At 35.9% G+C, this 18,735-nt stretch overlaps 1 protein-coding gene across 3 annotated transcripts in view; it reads left to right on the top strand.

Moving 5' to 3' along the window:
* Positions 1 to 18,735, top strand: part of LOC130666603 (uncharacterized) — a 53,797-nt gene that overhangs the window by 18,621 nt on the left and 16,441 nt on the right. Inside the window, exons 4-5 of one of the 3 annotated variants that reach the window (XM_057467757.1) lie at positions 7,738 to 7,968; positions 8,052 to 8,335. In XM_057467757.1, coding sequence (XP_057323740.1) covers positions 7,738 to 7,968; positions 8,052 to 8,165 — 345 coding nt within the window. In that variant the 3' untranslated portion in view covers positions 8,166 to 8,335. Of the gene's footprint in view, positions 1 to 7,737; positions 7,969 to 8,051; positions 8,336 to 18,735 lie in introns of those variants that run through there. The other 2 variants (XM_057467758.1, XM_057467756.1) reach the window with 2 other exon arrangements.

Here is an 18,735-nt window from a genome sequence, read left to right as displayed (position 1 = left end):
CAAAAATAAACTTATTTTACAATTAAAAAATCATCCGTTTACAATAGTGAGACAATAGTATAAAATATATTTAGAAATTTCCAAACTTAAAATTAATCCCTAAAGAAAAGAAAACTTGATCACTTAAAATATTTTCGACAATATACTACATAATGGATAATTATCTACAACAAGGACTTGTAAATGAAGAATCTCGTAGATTATCAAACGGTCGTGGTCGTCAACAACAACAAATAAATAATCCCGGTTTACCTCGAATACCAACTGCTTCTACGGCTACATCAACAACATCAACAGTAACAACAGTAATAACGGCAACAAGTAGCAGGATAATTAATCCACATCAATCTCAAAGTCGTTATCCACTGGATAGACAGAACACAATGCCAGTTGACATAGTTGATGATCGGTTTGAAGATGGAGATGAAGTTGCTGGAGGAGACATTCCACAGGAATTCAGAGTCATTTTTAATAGAATGGATTTGGCATCACAACAAGCTCGTCAAATGTCAATTGAACAGAGAGCCATCAACGAAGAAAATTCACGATCAATTAATCAGCTGACACGTATGCTGGGGGATATGATGGAGACACAGAGAGAATTATTGGACCGGGCAAATCCTCGTGAAAATTCTTTCTGAGGAAGTTCACCTGTAAATTGGCAAGCAGCTGAGTTTCAACTTGGTGGTTCAACCTTTGCCCCGATGGGTCAAGGTTTGGCAGGGGGGAGAGATCACCCAGCTGCATCAAGACCTCAACCGGAAATTCACCAAGAAAGAGCTGGCCCAAGTCAAGACATCCCACTAGCAGAAAGAATTAACTTTCTTTCCAGTCAATTACAACAGCTTCAAGTGACACAACAGCGACAATCAAGCGGTCCTCAAGATAATTTTAGATCGTGGGCAGGTCCAGCACCTCAGGTCCCTCTCAACACAAGACCGAGGTCGACCGCTCCGAACCAAAATTTACAACAAAGCCCATCTGGTTTATTCACAAATGACAGAAGGTGGAAAGGAATCATGCAAAGTCTTAAGATGGGAAATTTATTTTATCCACAAGAAGGGATGTCAGTCAGCGAATTCTTGTTTGCAGTTGAATTCAGAGCACGGAGAGAGGACTGGACACAAGCCGAAGTACTGAAAGCCATGAGTTACATCTTACATGGCACTGCAACAAGATGGTATGACGCAAACTACAAGAGTTGGACAGATTTTACACACTTCAAGTCAGAATTCATCAAAGCTTGTGGAAGCTCCGCAACGGACCATCAAATTATAATGGAAATTAGTAAACTGCGGATGAAAACTGGTGAAAGTCCAACTGAATTTGTATTAAAGATACAACAGAAATACCAGAGTATGCAGATTCCACCTCCTGTTGAGGATCAAGTTGCGTGCATCAGAAACCATCTTACGGATGAATTGAGACTGCTTGTGTTTTCAAGACCTGTCTTCACCTATGAACATCTATTTAATGCTTTACATGAGGCAAACCGATGCATTGATGAAGCTCAACAACCTGCTCCAGTAGTAAAAACAGTCAAATTCCAGGATAAACCACGATTTGGGATAATACAATGTGATGGAGTCGTCTAGCCCGTCTACATATAATAACAAATATGGGGTCCAAACTAGAACAAATAACAACAACTATTCGTCACCAATTGTACAGAGACAACAAAATTATTTCCGGCCACGCACGAACCAGGCTCCGGGCTTCTCAAATAACTATAATCGGTATCCTTCAATACCACCGAGGAATAACCGTCCGTGTTTCAATTGCGGCATTCATGGACATATGTTCGAAGTATGTGAGAACCCGAGACAAGATGTCTGCAATTATTGTTTTGAAATTGGTCATCTAAGAAATAACTGCAATTTGTTGGTTCGAGGTAATAATTCACCACCTAATGTACAACAAGAAAATCGTGATACTGGTCGACAAGAAAATACAGTCAATTCGGAAGACGAACGAAAAAACAAGTAAAACCTGTTCCGAATTCCCCGTCAGTGCAGGTTATCCAAGAAGTAAACAAGGGGTTAATTAACGTTAACTCGGAAAAGGATAATTCCCGCCGTTTGGAGTCGAGACAGGTCCCGTCCAGACCGCCTCACTCTAACTCAGGCCCCTCACCATCACCATCATCATCATCGCAATTAACATCAACGATGGAAATGTCAACTGGCACCGTGGACATTAATAAAATAATTTCTTGGAGTAAAGAAGACCAGTTCATGAATATTCAGGAGGTTGTTATTCATTCGGTACGGATACTAGAAGATCCAAGTTGTGTTCCTGAAAACACAAGGGATATTGACAATAACTCCATTTACAATTTGTTAACTCTATCTACGAATCCAGAAGACGAAGAACCTGAAATTCCATATGAAGAAGAATTGGATCCAGGATTTGAACCAGTTGATAAAATAGACGACCCGACCAGACCGTCCTCTGCAGAATTAGGTCCTCTTGACCAATTCTCAGAGCCTCAGGTCCCCACTACGATAAATACCAAGCCGTTGTCTGAAGAATTAGGTCTCCTCGACCAATTCTCAGAGCTTCAGGCTCCCACTTCGATATATACCAGATCGTCCTCTGCAGAATTAGGTCCTCTCGACCAATTCTCAGAGTCTCAGGTACACCATTCAGTTCATACTAGACCGTCCTCTGTAGAATTAGATCCCCTCGACCAATTCTCAGAGCCTCAAGTCCACCATTCAGTCCAGTCTCGACCGTTACCTCAAGAATTAGGCTCTCTCAGCCAATCCTTGGAGTTTCAGGTCTCCACATCCACACCAACGACGTCATCAAGAGAAGCATTTGTTCCAGAGCTACTTCAGAAGAAACCACTGTCGTCTGCAATCAAGCATCGTCTCGCAGAAAGGAAAATCTTCATTCCAGGATCAGGTCCTAAGCCCCTTATCATCACGGCCAGGATCCCGGTATCGCTGTGGATTTTTGGAGTTAAAATTAATGGGATATTGGACACAGGCAGTGAAAGATCATATATCAACGCGAGAGTCTACGAAGATATATGGGAATACGCTTCGGGAGAGTTGAGATCAGATGAAACTCAGAAGAAAGGCATCTTACTAGTGAATCACACACAGCGCAAAAGTCTTGGAGGAGCCCCGTTCATAATCCAGATTGGCTCAGTGGCTGGGGAACAGTATTTGAGCGTATTGGAGAATCTGGGATATTCAGTCGTCTTGGGGATGGATTTTGCATTGAATTTTGGTGTCATAATAGATAGCAAGCTGAAAACTTGGCATTTCAACGGAAGCACTGAAAATCATCCTTTTGAGCTTATTTCCCGTAAAGAAAACAATTTTGCCTGTGCCATTATGACTTCAGAACAAGAACAAGACTTCGAGGATTTTATTAACCAAGAAATGAAGAAATTCGTAGGTCCTCCTAATCAAGGTTTGACAAATTAAATTGAACACGAGATCGTTCTGAAACTAGAAGCTACACCTGTGAGAATAAAACCATATCGTCGAAGTCCATTGATAAACGAAGAACTAAACAAGCAAATAGATGAATTATTGAAGAAGAATTTCATCAGATCAAGTTACAGTGTGTGGTCATGTTCGCCAGTGATGGTATTAAAACTTAATAAAACATGGAGGTTCTGCGTAGATTACCGTCCGATCAATAAATTTACTATACCGCCTGCACATCCATTACCTAATATGCTGCGAATTTTAAGTGCGTTACATGAAGCAATTTGGATCAGTACTATGGACTTGAAAGAAGCCTTTCATCAAATTCGTATGACTCCTGCGTCGATTCCTCTTACCGCTTTTTCTGTAGAAGGACGAGGGCAGTTTGAGTGGCTGCGAATGCCCTATGGACTCGTTGGGGCTCCAAGTACATTTCAAAAAGCGATGGATGCACTTAAGGATACATTTCATAGAAGATTAATTGATCGGTCTTTGCCTCTGGATTGGTCAGAAAAAGTATTCGCGTATTTGGACGACTGGATAGTCATCAGTACTACGCTGAATGAACACAAGGCAATGTTAAGTTTAGTCTTCGAGGTATTTCGAGAAGCTGGATTATTAATCAACCCTGACAAGTGTAAATTCTACCGTCCAGAAGTGAAATTTCTGGGTTTTATCGTGAATCAAGATGGACTTCATCCCGATCCAGAGAAGATCGCACCAATTGTTAATTATCCGAAACAGACAAATAGAAAACAACTTCGCAGTTTCTTGGGACTTGTTAACTGGTACTATCGTCATCTACAAGATGCTGCTAAAGCTCAAGGACCTCTCAATAAATTAACTGGAGTTAACACCGAGTGGAAATGGGGTGAACAAGAAGAACAGTCGTTTCAACAGCTCAAACAGGCCTTAGTGGAAGCTAGGCCGTTGGCTATTCCTCGACTTGATCTCCCATACTATTTGTATACTGATGCGTGTGATACTGGACTGGGTGCTTTCTTGGTACAAAAAGATCTGGACACCGGAAAAGAATATTTGATCATTGGACTGAGTCGTCAACTTCGAGGTGCAGAAACAAGATATACAACAACAGAGAAAGAATGTTTGGCAGTAATTTGGGCAGTGCGGAAACTTCGATGCTATCTAGAAGGTACACCATTTACAGTAATTACAGATCACGCTGCTCTAAGATGGCTACATTCGTTACGTGATCCCAATGGAAGACTCGCACGTTGGGCAATGGAATTACTGTCTCAACAAATTACGGTGGAACATCGAAAAGGCACGGAAAACGAGGGTCCTGACGCTCTTAGCCGAATGTACGAAGATCAAGATTCTGAAGACTGGTTGAATATTAAAGATAAATATGTACGTAGAAATCCAAACAATCATTCAGAATGGAGAATTGTGGACGACCGACTGGAATATTATCGTCCAGACCCATTTAAGTCTATAGTAGGTGACGAAATGGCATGGAAACAAGCGCACCCACACATACACCCGCATGTACAATATTTTACTTATAACAATATAAAAATCGAAATATTTAAATTTATTTATAATTATTGTTTAAATTTATTATTATTATTGTTTAAATAATAATATTATTTAAATTTATTTAATGTTCTGATTTGTTAACTTGAAATATTAATTTTAGTTAACATTATAATTTTTGATTGGCGTTGAGCCTATATCACACTGGTCACAGAAATTAAGGGATAGAAAAAAAATCCGAAATTTTTAGGTGATTTTCAACATGCTGTAACTCGGTGAAAAATAGTCGTATAAGAAAAATAAAAAAAGCAAATTGTAGCCGCAAGTTTCTAGTTTTTAGATCTGGACCTCAAAATTTTTTATCATGTACGGTTCCGGAGTAATCATAAGAAAACCAACGAAAAAAAAAATTTCAAAATTTTTGCTGGTTTTTCAATAACTCTATGGGCGACAATAAATTTTTTTGAATAATCCGACTGTATGACTTTTCTAGGAAATTTTATGCCTTTTAATTTGGTGGCCTGAAAAAGTCTCTACGACGATTTGGCGCCGAGTTATCATTGATCAAAGCAAAAAAGTCCATTTTGGCTATGATAATCAATAACTCCGGATGTATTGGTCGTACAGAGAATGGAAGCAGGGTTCTGAAAACTGGAAAACATTCTCTATAAGGCAAAATTAGTGGCATTTGATAGAAAAAAATATTTTAAAACGATATTGTTTAGTAAAAAACAGGTCAAAATTCACAAATTTAAGGATATTCGGAAATCTTGCTATAACTTTGGATATAACGGATGAACAAAGGATATCTTCGTCTTTTTTTCAACCTCAAAGTGTCCTGAAAAAACCATGAAAATTTCAAATCGCTGCGATTTTTCTTTCTTAGTGCCCCGAAGCTTTAAATTTATCGATTTTGTCAAAAATCACCTCATTGGTAGTTTTTCGGTTTTTGTTCATTTTTTCGATTTGAAAATGTTTTTTTTACCGATAATCTTCATTTCTTCGATCAAAAAGATCGATTATCGAAAAAAAAAAAATTTTGAAAAAAATTTTTTCTTTTCAAAATTTTTTTTTTCAAAAATTTTGAAAAATTTTTTTTTTTTCAAAATTTTTTTTTTCAAAAAATTTTTTTTTGTTGTATCTGCAATGGTTCATCATTGTCAAAAAAAAATTTTTTTACCGCCGGCACGGGAGTTACCCAAAGCGTATGTTTGTTAAGTTGACATTTATAGCAGATGCAGTTACAGCGGTAAAAAAAATTTTAGGAATTTTTAAAAATTTATAAAAAATTTTTTTTTTCGTAATTCGCCAATATTTTCGAGCCTACATGATCAAATGATCTGAAATTTTCGGGAAAGTTGATGGCCACCAAGCTCTTTCGATTGCTACCTTAACCATCTAAATCGGTTCATTAGTTAAAAAGTTACAAAGAGTTTACACACACACACACTTACACACATACACACACACACACACACACACAAACACACACACACATACATACATACCCTCGGACATCATTCTGAAAATAGTCAGAATAGTTTCCTAGGACCTCAAATCGTCGACATCTGATGAAAACTCGATTTTCAAAAATCGGGGTGAAAAGAATAACTTCCCGAATTTTTCGAAAATCATCGATTTTTTAGAGGGAAGTAAAAAAGTTTTTTCTCAAGAAATGATGATAGAATCTTGTAGGAAACTGTAACGTCGGGTTTACGTACAAACTATATTTTTGGTGTTGGATGTAGCTTTCGCGAGTCCAACCCAGCTAAACTCAATTATGAGACTCGTCTTTCTTTGATTTTACCCGAACTGGCCTTACAAGATTAAAACTAAACCTAGCTACTTAGCCTAATCTCAATGTTCGGGGTAGAAGTTCTTGATGATCGTGAACTGGCGTTGATTGACCTTGGAAATCTCCTACTCGGATCCGTGGTTGACCGGGTGCTGCTACTCTTATACTTAATTATAGGAGCGTGGACTGGATCAGGTGAATTCACTCAAACACTGGTTCAGTTTATAGTTTAGATAATTATTTATTTAACTAATAATTATCTAATTGCCACTACACAAGCACACTGGTACAATTCTGATAATCACTTAACTACCTGTGTGTGATATCAAAGTTACTGTGACTAACTGCACAGGGCTCACTACCCAATATTACTCCAAATAATCGGAAAATTCACCTATACCCGTATAACACTAACTGGTTATTATAATTATTAACTAATTGTAATAATTATACTGGTTAATTGACCTGGTTAACTAACTGTAACCAACTATAATACCAATTAACTCTGACTCTGATACGGTGGCTGTAAAAGCACGTACGACAAATAGCTACTATGCAAAATATACTGCAAGTAGTACTTAAAGCAAAAGCCGGAAGTATAAAGCAACTCAGCTAGAAGTAAAAAGCGTTGGGTACTGGTTGCACGTGCTTATATAGGCGGCAACGCCATATTGGAGCACGTGACAATCACTACCCGAGCTCAAACGGCGGCGTACGATCCCACATCGTAACAAAACTTATTAAAGTTTTTAAAGGCACCCCTTAATTTGTGTCGATGATCACAGCCAAAAAGAACATTTTTCTTAACAACAATCAGATGTGATTGGGAAAGGGCTAAAATGAAATATTAATTAATAACGAATTGTAACTTGCTAATTCGCATTGTTTTGAAATTGGCTTGTTTCGATTGACTTAGATTGTCATTAATAATATCATTTTCAAAACGACATTTAATCTTTAATTTTCCTTATTTTTAATAATGTTCAATTAATCGTGTTTTAGGATGATGAAATACGAGATGAAACTTGTGCACTCCTGAAAGCAATAGCGATTCACAGTACTGAAGAACATAAAATCGATGGTGCCTTTGGTAGTGAAGATGCTCACTATTTATTAGATTTAGATATGGCTATTTTAGGATCAAATTCTGAAGTTTACTCAGAATATAGAGACAAAATTCGAGGAGAATATTCGTTTCTCAGCGAACCAATGTATACAGCATTAAGACTGAAGGTATATTGATGATGAATTAGTTTATATTTAAATAAATATCAAAAATGACTCATTGTAATCAATTGTTGTTTTATCACATTCAGGTGCTGCAAAATTTTTTACAAATACCAAATATTTTTGCCACGAAAGAATTTCGAGAAAAATTTGAAGACCAAGCAAGGCAAAATATTCAATCCGAAGTTGAATTTTTGTCTTGAAATTAATAAATTATTATAAAAAGTACCGTATTTATAAAAGTAAATGTATGCAATTTGCGATTTGATTTTACTTTATACAAAGTTTACTTTGTATACATTTTCAAATGTATCTTATATATTTTATAAGTGTTCAAAAATGATTCGTCCGTTTTGTCTATTTTCATTAATTTTTTTCCCTGTGGACTTACTTTTTTAAACGCTTTGGAGACTGGATAATTGATTTTAATATCGCGTTTCCTGAAAAAATTGTGGAAGTTAACATAATGGATATTTTGTATAATTCAAAAATATGACATTTTTTAAGCCCGAGTCAAAATTAATATCGTATTTTAAACGTTCAAATTTGACATAAAGACATAGAGCTTGAAATTATCATTTAAGATTATGATAATCTGTACTTCATAACGATAATTTAAATCTAACCTTAGTAACTTTATCCGCTTTCACTACCTTTTGGTTAAAATTGTCATTTTAAAATGATAAAATGTGTCCCCAGAGCTTATATCGTTAGGGTGAAATTCTCATCGGATGTGTACAATATAGGGGTTCTGCGAATATTCGAATTATTCGATACGAATCAAATCGAATTATTCGATTTGAGTTTCGAATCAAATAGTTCAAACAATTCGAATTATAAAAACTATTCAAACAATTATCTTTTGCTCTGAAACTGATCGATTTCGATGGAAAAGTTATCTTATTTGAGTTACTTGACTCGGAATCTCGTTTTCATAACTCATTACGAAAATAATGAAAATTTGACTAAAAAACCATTCTTGTGAAGAAAAGTGCCATATGGCCATACCCTGACTGGAAAAGTACATTTGTTAGTTTGATTCGAAAATTTCTTTTGACATAAATTTAACAAGCTTCAATTTCCATTATTTATCTTGTGGTTTTGATCATTTTCTTTTTTTTTTTGAAAATTTTTTAACTTGAAAAATTGTAAAAATGTCGACATGAAGTTTAATGTCACTAACTTTGGATAACTTTTAAATGAACAATCGTATGTGTAAAATCTAACGTGTTTATCTTTCAGGTTATTAAATAAGTTTAAATTTTGACTGCTATAACATTGTTCAATGATGTGTGGTTTTTATTTACTACAGAGTTCGAACCATATCTGTATAATTCGGATAATATACGATAAAAATTTTGCAGGGTAAATACTTATTAGAGAAGGTTATATTTATGAGAAATTTGAGAAATCTTTGACACAAACTAAATCAAAACTGGTAAAACGCAGGTAAAAAGCTGGTAACAAGCAAGCGTGGGGTACTGGTTGCACGTGCTTATACAGGCGGCAACGCCATGTTGAAGCACGTGACATCCACTACCCGAATCGAAGCGACGGCGCACGATCCCACATCGTAACACCCCCCTTAACTTTAACCCGGGTGGAGTCAGCTAACGAGTTGATAATAAGCCGGCTGAAGTTAATTATCATAACCGCGCCGACAGTAACAATTATATCACACGATACAACCTTCACACTCATAGCGTGGCACAATCTGGTAATACTGCTGTACACTTTTTTTCTAGCTAGTATTCCAGTATTCGTCAAAAACAAATCTTCTTTTTATATAAACGTCTTACATAGTAAACATGGATATAAACATTATATTTGTCAACAGACATCTTTGTACACTTATCCAAAAAATTAAAAGAACAAAAAAATTTTATAAATTTTGAGTGATTTTTGGAAGGCTATATTTTCGTTAAAAATGATCGTATCGAAAAAATAAAAAAAGCAAATTGAAGCTTGAAATCTCTAGTTTAGAGATTTTCCAGCAAAATATTTTTTTGAGCCACGGTTTTTGCGGAATCATAAGAAAAAGGTTGAAACAAAATTTTTCTAAATTTTTTGGTTTTATTTTTTTAGGTCTACGGGGCCGGGAAAAATTTTTTCAAAAAAAACAAATTCATAGCTCGTTTAGGAAATTTATTTAGCTACAATTTGCTTTTTTTTGTTTCTCTGTACAACAATTTGCTGCTGAGATATCAGCCTTCAAATAAAAAAGGATCCTTTTGTCTTCGATTATTGGTATCCCAGCAAATAATGGTCGCACACTAATTTAAAGAGCAGTTTAAGAAACTTGAATAAATTCTTTATAAGCTCCATTTTCAATTTTTTCAGAAAAAAATTTTTTTTATCCTTGATGTCCATTTAAAAAACCCTTAAGAAGTGGCCATTTTCTGGTTTTTTAGTCAACTCATCGCTACTCTGGAAATATCGATTGAAAAAATAATGTTGCCAGGTGATATTACAGCGTAATATACCCCTAAAAACCCTGGAAATTTTCAGAGTGATCCATTGAACCGTTTGTCCGGTCCGATTGCTCAAAGTTTTGCAAAACAATTAAAGGAACAAGTTTTTTTCCTTAAATTGTGAAATCGTTCTCAAAATAAGAAAATAAATTTTTTTTAGATTTTCTTTCATTTTTGCGTTAGTTATTCAGTAAATGTAAGGCAAAGAGAAAAAAAAACAAAAAAATTATGAAAAACGAGTAAACAAGAATTTGTTTACTTTTTTTTTTTATACGTTTTATTCGTTTTTTTTTTTTTTTTTTCGTTTTTCAGAAAATTTTTTTTTCTCTTTGCCTTACATTTACTGAATAACTAACGCAAAAATGAAAGAAAATCTAAAAAAAATTTATTTTCTTATTTTGAGAACGATTTCACAATTTAAGGAAAAAAACTTGTTCCTTTAATTGTTTTGCAAAACTTTGAGCAATCGGACCGGACAAACGGTTCAATGGATCACTCTGAAAATTTCCAGGGTTTTTAGGGGTATATTACGCTGTAATATCACCTGGCAACATTATTTTTTCAATCGATATTTCCAGAGTAGCGATGAGTTGACTAAAAAACCAGAAAATGGCCATTTCTTAAGGGTTTTTTAAATGGATATCAAGGATAAAAAAAAATTTTTCCTGAAAAAATTGAAAATGGAGCTTATAGAGAATTTATTCAAGTTTCTTAAACTGCTCTTTAAATTACTGTGCGACCATTATTTGCTGGGATACCAATAATCAAAGACAAAAGGATCCTTTTTTATTTGAAGGCTGATATCTCAGCAGCAAATTGTTGTACAGAGAAACAAAAAAAAGCAAATTGTAGCTGAATAAATTTCCTAAACGAGCTATGAATTTGTTTTTTTTGAAAAAATTTTTCCCGGCCCCGTAGACCTAAAAAACAAAACCAAAAAATTTAGAAAAATTTTGTCTCGACCTTTTTCTTATGATTCCGCAAAAACCGTGGCTCAAAAAAATTATTTTGCTGGAAAATCTCTAAACTAGAGATTTCAAGCTTCAATTTGCTTTTTTTATTTTTTCGATACGATCATTTTTAACGAAAATACAGCCTTCCAAAAATCACTAAAAAATTTATAAAATTTTTTTGTTCCTTTAATTTTTTGGAAACGTGTGTTAAATACTTATGTCAAATACTTAATTGTTCAGTCATGGACTCATCGATGTCCTCATACACTACTCTACTTATCAGGTACACTTTCTGATCGTAGGAAAAAATAAAAATAAAAAGTAAAACAAAAAATATGAATAATAATTCTTATACCCTTTTCTATAATTACTGTTATAATGATAAAATAAACAAAAGAACTGAACATTACTGTATCTTAATCTGTCGAATAAATATTAGACCAATAATCTGGTTCACTAACTGTCTGAGTTCGGAGTTTTGAATTTATGCGCTCACAAAAAATAGAAAATAAAACAAAACAAAAATAATATTGACCATATAATAATAAAACAAAAAAAAGGCCATTCGGCAGCCGAAATGGAAGTAGATTTCTCATTGTTAAATTTTTTTCACTGTTCAAATGATAATTAATAATGAAATAAAAATTTTTTTTCTACATTTTTTTAAAAATTCTCGAAATAATAAAACAAAAAGAATCAAATAATTATACGTATAATGCCAAAAATTGAAGCTAACTACATGAGCTTCAGAAGAATTTTTGATGATAATGCACTATATGTTTTGATTTGACGTTATTTAAAGATACGTATGCATAAATTCAAACTATCGGACCAATGGTATTCCGGACCCTATTCGAAAAATTATGATAGATTATGGTTTTAATGCTCGAGAATTCTACCATAAAGACAAAGGCGATAATTTGCTTCCAATAAAATCTACTAATAAAATATTCTAAGATTAAAAATTGATTGCGATACATCAATGTGTCATACTTAAAATTAGTACTAATATTTGAAATAAAAAGCCTATTAAAATATTAAACGACGAGTAGATATAGAGAATATTATCATCATAACTAATGTTAATCTTGTTATTGATATATCATATCATTTATAAACTGTCGATAAAACGAAATTGTATATACCCACTGAATTGAGATGTTTGGATTTTATAAGTGTCACACTGCGATAATATGAATTTAAGTAGCTCCATGAATGTACTAAGAAGTAGGAGAACTAATGCAATAGCAAAATTTCATTAAATGAATGGTAAAATAAGTAATTTCAGTGGTCTAGGCATATATATAAGCATGAAAATTAAAGCTTATTCGAAGAGCTTTCAGATGAATTTGATATAAAGTAGATAAGTTATCACATTCAAAAGATATTGAAGGAAGAATAAGTAAAAACATGAATTTTGGACATTTTGAAAATTTTGAAATGCTATAACTTCTAAACTAATCGACCGATTGAGCTCATTTTCAAACTCGAACAAGATAGTCACCCACAAAATACGTATACTAAGTTTCAAGGTGATCGGTTTAAAATTGTGGCTATAATCGTAGTGAAAACCTGCATAAAATTAGTTTTTATAATATTTTGTAAGTGTTCAAAACCATTTATCTACTAGAAAAAATGGTCCAATCAATGAGCTGTATAGTCAAAATTGTAGGCAATCGGACGAGCTTTCACATAGAACAAACGAAAATAAGCTATCTCTTTCCGTTTAGAAGTTACATCCAGTTAAAGCGGCGAACAAATTTTTTTTTTTAATTTTATAAAATTTCAATTAACCATAACTTCTAAACTTATTGGCCGAATTGGCTCATCTTCGAACTCATCCAAGGTAATCGTCCATAGAATAAGTATACTAAGTTTCATTAAGATCGGTGTAGAATTGCGGACGCTATCGTTGGAGAACGGCGCGTTATATTATATATATATATATATATATATATATATATATATATAAATACATATATAAACTTTTGAACTGAATGTATTTCCTGACTCAGCTCATCGAGCTGAGTTTAGAGGTAGCAAAATTTTTCGGAAATTCCATCATGAGGACAAATACAATAGTTAGATTTTTATGAAATCTACTAAAAACAGTTCATAAATTAAATCACTATTGTTGACTATCACACTGGGTTCTTCTTGAGCAATCTGGTCGGATATCTGGTTGAGTGATGCATAAATCCCTGGTCGTTGTCTGGTACTTACGGGGGCAGGATTGAGTACGCTCCCCGCACTGCTTTGGTTACCGCACTTCTCTGTCTACAGTCTTGACAGGATTCGTTCTTAAATGGATACTGCATTGAACAGCGGCGGCAGTAGCCTCTCATAGCCTGGTACTCATCTGTACGCCACATCTGATATGGGCAATCGTTATTGGTGTGCCCAAGTCGTCGGCAATTAGTGCAAAAACAGTCGCCACGCAGTTCATTTGGACATTTGTCAAAGGATCGACCCGACTGCTTACATTTTAGGCACCCTGGTTCTGGAACTGGTGCGAGTCTGTTTTCGATTGTCTGAGTCGCAATCGTACTAGTTATTTTTGGAGCCATCTCCTTAGCAATTTTCTTGACTGCTTCCTGCCATTCTACGTTGGACAGGATATATTTCAGGTTGGTGTCAACATATTGAATATGCTGACCGATAGTGATTTGGCACTTGACATGTACGGACGGTACTGTCATCATCGGCATTTTTACTTTCGTCTTTCTTAGAATTTTACCCGAACTGGCCTTACAAGATTAAAACTAAACCTAGGTACTTAGCCTAATCTCAATGTTCGGTGTAGAAGTTCTTGATGATCGTGAACTGGCGTGATTGATCCTTGGAAATCTCCTCCTTGGATCCGTGGTTGACCTGGTGCTGCTACTCTTATACTTAATTATAGGAGCGTGGACTGGATCAGGTAAATTCACTCAAAACACTGGTTCAGTTATAGTTTAGATAATTATTTATTTAACTCATAATTATCTAAATTGCCACACACAAGCACACTGGTACAAGTCTGATAATCATACAACTAACTGCGTATGATATCAACGTTACTGTGACTAATTGCACAGGGCTTACTACCCAAATTACTCTAAATAATCGGATATTTCACCGATACTAGTATATCACTAACTGGTTATTATAATTATTAACTAAGTGTTATAATTATTCTGGTTAATCGACCTGGTTAACAAACTGTAACCAACTATAACGTCAATTAACGCTGACTCTGATACGGTGGCAGAGTAATCACGTACGACAAATAGCTACTATGATTGATACTGCTGGTAGTACAAAAAGCAAAAAGCAAAAGCACTAGGTACTGGTTGCACGTGCTTATATAGGCGGCAACGCCATATTGGAGCACGTGACAATCACTACCCGAGTTCAAACGGCGGCGTACGATCCCACATCGTAACACCACCCCCCTTAACTTTAACCCGGGTGAATCAACTACCGAGTTGAGGGTAAGCCGGTTGAAGTTAACGATAAATACGCCGACAGTAACATTTATATCACACGATGCAAGCTCACATTCACACCGTGGCATAATCTGGTGATACTGCTGTACAATATCATAGCAAGTATCCCAGTACTCAAAATAAATATATTTTTTATAAGCATTTTATGAATTAAACATTAATACAAATATAAATGTTGTCAACAGACATCTTTCTAGTATCAAATACTTAGCAGTTCAGTCATGGACTCATCAATGTCCTTATACATTATTCTACTTTCAGGTACACTTTTCCAGTAGACAAGAATAAAAAATAAAATAGAGCTTACAAATAGTAATTCTTATACATTGTTGTGTAATAAATAAAAAATAAAAATAAACTGAACTTTTACTGTATTGTACTATCGTTAAATAAAAGTTTTTAACCAATTACTCTGGTTTATTACTAGTCAAAATCTGGAATTCTGAATTTATGCACTCAAAATAAAAAAAATGAAAATAAAAAGTAACAAAAAAAAAATAATATTGACCGTATAATAATAAGAACAAAAAACCGGTTTATAAATTAAATCACTATTGTATAATATCACACTTTTCTTGAGCAATACTGGTCTGATCTCTTGTTGATGCATAAATTCTTCTGGTCATCTTCTGGTAACTTACGGGGGCAAGATTGAGTAAGCTCCCCGCGCTGCTTTAGTCACTAGACTTCGCTGTCTGCAGTCTTGACAGGAGTCATTTTCAAATGGGTGCTGCGTCGAGCAGCGACGACAGTACCCTCTCATTGTCTGGTACCCATCCGTGCGCTACATCTGGTATGGACAGTCGTTGTTTGTATGCCCAAGCCGTCTGCAGTTGGTGCAGAAACAGTCACCTCGTAATTCATTTGGGCACTTGTCAAATGAATGGCCGGCTTGTTTGCATTTCAAGCACCCTGGTTCTGGAACTGGTGCTAGCCGCGTTTCAATAGTCTGCGTGGCTACTGTCCGGGTGGTCTTCGCTGTCATCGTCTTGGCGATTTTCTTTACGGCTTCCTGCCATTCGGTGTTGGACAGGATATGCTTTAGGTTGGTGTCAACAGACTGCGTGTGTTGACCCATCGTGATCTGACATTTCACTGGTACAGATGGTACTGGTATGGCTGGCAATTTGGCTTTTACTTCGACTGGTTCTTCTGGTACTACTAGTACTGAATCTCTCTCCAGGTAGATGAAAACATTACTCTTTCTTCGATGAAACCCTGATAGTAATGTGATGTTCGTTGTCACGGGTATGTCAAAACCCAAATAACCGGCGAGTGAAGTGAACGCCGGGTGCAACCAATATGACTGACGGTCGCCGATCTTCCCGTGAAATCGCTGCGCTCTAAGCAGCTGTCGAGCATCCGACATCTCTTGTTGTAACTTGGCTTTTGAAGACAAAACTTGCCCCAGGGCCTCCATTCTGGAATAACACTGAAATTAAACTGTGTACCATACTAGTATTAATATTACAATAATTTATTTAGATTTCTAACACCTATACGACTCATTGTTCGACTTTTCGGTGTCTAGTGGATCTGCGCGGTATTTTCAGATCACAAACGCTATAGGTCCCTATCAATACATTATTTTTGTCGCATAAATTTATTAAGCTGTTTGAGTAAAAACTATGTACATAAAACGGCCCTTTTCTGGGTGCCGCAAGCTTACCTGCGAATCCATCAGCTTTTTTACTCAACTGTTTATTTTTAATAAATACCTCTGTACCGATATCGATCTCGATATTGGGCTCTGGTGCCTGCTCATCCTGTCTATTCTGAGCTTTGATCATGAAAGACTCGATGTAATGTCTTAGTTCATCGATTAGCGACAACACGGTATTCCGATGATTCGGATTATGGAATTCTGTTAAGACTTTTCCTCCCCGATGGAGATCTAGGTACCTCGGGTCACGGTCGAAATTTAAATAAGCTGGACTGACGGTCAGCGAGCTGTGAACAAATGTATTATAAGCATAAACAAGTTCTGGAAGATTCTCGTCCCATTTGAAATGCTTATCTGTAAGAAAAGTTCTGATTAATGTCTTTAAATTTCTGTTTATTCTTTCCACAGGATTCGCCTGTGGATGGTAAGTGGGTGTCAACTCGTGTATGATATTATTAGTCTGTAAATATTCAGATACTACCTTATTCACAAATTCTGTTCCGTTGTCTGTAACAACTACCCTCAGGTAGCCCCAACGATTGAATACAGAACGTAGAAAGAATACAATTTTACTACCTGTAGGTTCAGAGATGGGTTGAACTTCCAAGTATCTTGAGTACATGTCACACAAGACAATCAGGTGAGTCTTCTGGTGTGTTGACCTGGGCAGTGGTCCGACTGTGTCCACTGAAACACTTTCCCATAACTCTGTTATCGGTGAATGTCCTGGTATGACTTGAGGTGGGTTGGTATCTGGTTTCTTCAATTTGCAGACGTCACAATTGTTGATATACTCTGGCACATCATAGTATAAGTTTGGCCAGTAATAGTGGTTCGCCACGTGGTGGTACGTCTTACTGATACCCCCGTGTCTACAAGCTTCCAGTGTTCTGGCGCATCCTCAAACAGTTGAGTGGGGTGTCGCGGTCGATAATAATATAGGTCATTATCGAGACACTTCCATTGAGGAAAACGGTCTGGTGTAGCCTTGACCTCGAATAACTTTCGATCGTACCACTGTTGTCTAATGTCCTTCAGTCTACTGACCTGTTCTAGTTCTGATTCGACGCCCTCGTAGACTCTTGATAGAGCGTCGGCGGCTTCATTGTTGATGCCCGGTCGATGGACGATTGTTATTGCCCACAACGAATACTCGGCTACCCATCGGGCTAGTCAACCCTTTCGATTCTTGACGTTTTGTAGCCATTTTAAACTAGCATGATCGGTGACAACTGTAACTGGATATTCGTCATAATACCCTCTTAGCTTCTGATATGACCAGATGACTGCTAAGCACTCCTTTTCTGTTGTCGTTGTTATGATGTTGGCATCGTACGCCTCCGGTTGTCATCGGGATAGAACTGTCACATGACTAGTTTGGCAGTTCTGTCTATAAAAGAGCGCGTTAAAGCGTTACCGGTGCTTTTTGCTTTTTGCTTTATCGTCGTTAGCTTTGAGTAGACAGTTAGGTTCGTACTCACTGCTAATTACCGCTTAGTAATTGAACTGTTCGCTGATCGTCATTACTAATTATTAATGTATTCTTAACTCATATTTGTTGGTAACTTGTCTAGTGTCAGTGATAGTTAGTTAAGTAAATTATCCAGTATTTGTTACATCATATCTGTTTGTAACAAATAATAACTCATATCTGTTGTTATACCCCACGTTGGGCGCCATTGTAACGCTGGGGTACGTTATCCTGCACTTGGTGATGAAAGTGTGCAGTTTCGTGGGTCAAAGTTTGCCCCGCTAGCTCTTATGAAACTCTGACTTATTGAATTTACTTTAATAATGCCTTCGCAATAAATTAATTTACCCGAACTGGCCTTACAATTCTAAATTAATACTAGTACTTAGCCTAAAATTCAGTTCGGCGATGGATATTGTCCTCGATGTCCTTGGACTGGCAACTGGTTGATCCTTGGAAATCGCCTCCTTGGATCGTGATACTGGTACCCAATGTAGTAGCTAAGAAGATCCTTAATTGTCTAATGTGGACTTGGGAAAGCACAGGTGAATTCACTCAAACACTAGTTTCAGTTAATAGAATAATTATTTATTTAACTAATAATTAACTATTATGCCACGTCGCACACACACACTGGTCTATCAGTATCGTTACTGTACTTAACGGTACAGGGCTTCCTATCAATTTATTCAAATAACTGTCTTCGGTATAACAACAGATATGAGTT

The sequence above is a fragment of the Microplitis mediator genome, chromosome 4 (genome assembly GCF_029852145.1).
Source record: "Microplitis mediator isolate UGA2020A chromosome 4, iyMicMedi2.1, whole genome shotgun sequence".
Classification (NCBI taxonomy): Eukaryota; Metazoa; Arthropoda; class Insecta; order Hymenoptera; family Braconidae; genus Microplitis; species Microplitis mediator.
Note: the sequence above shows the minus strand (reverse complement) of the source record. Positions and strands in the feature narration are given on the sequence as shown.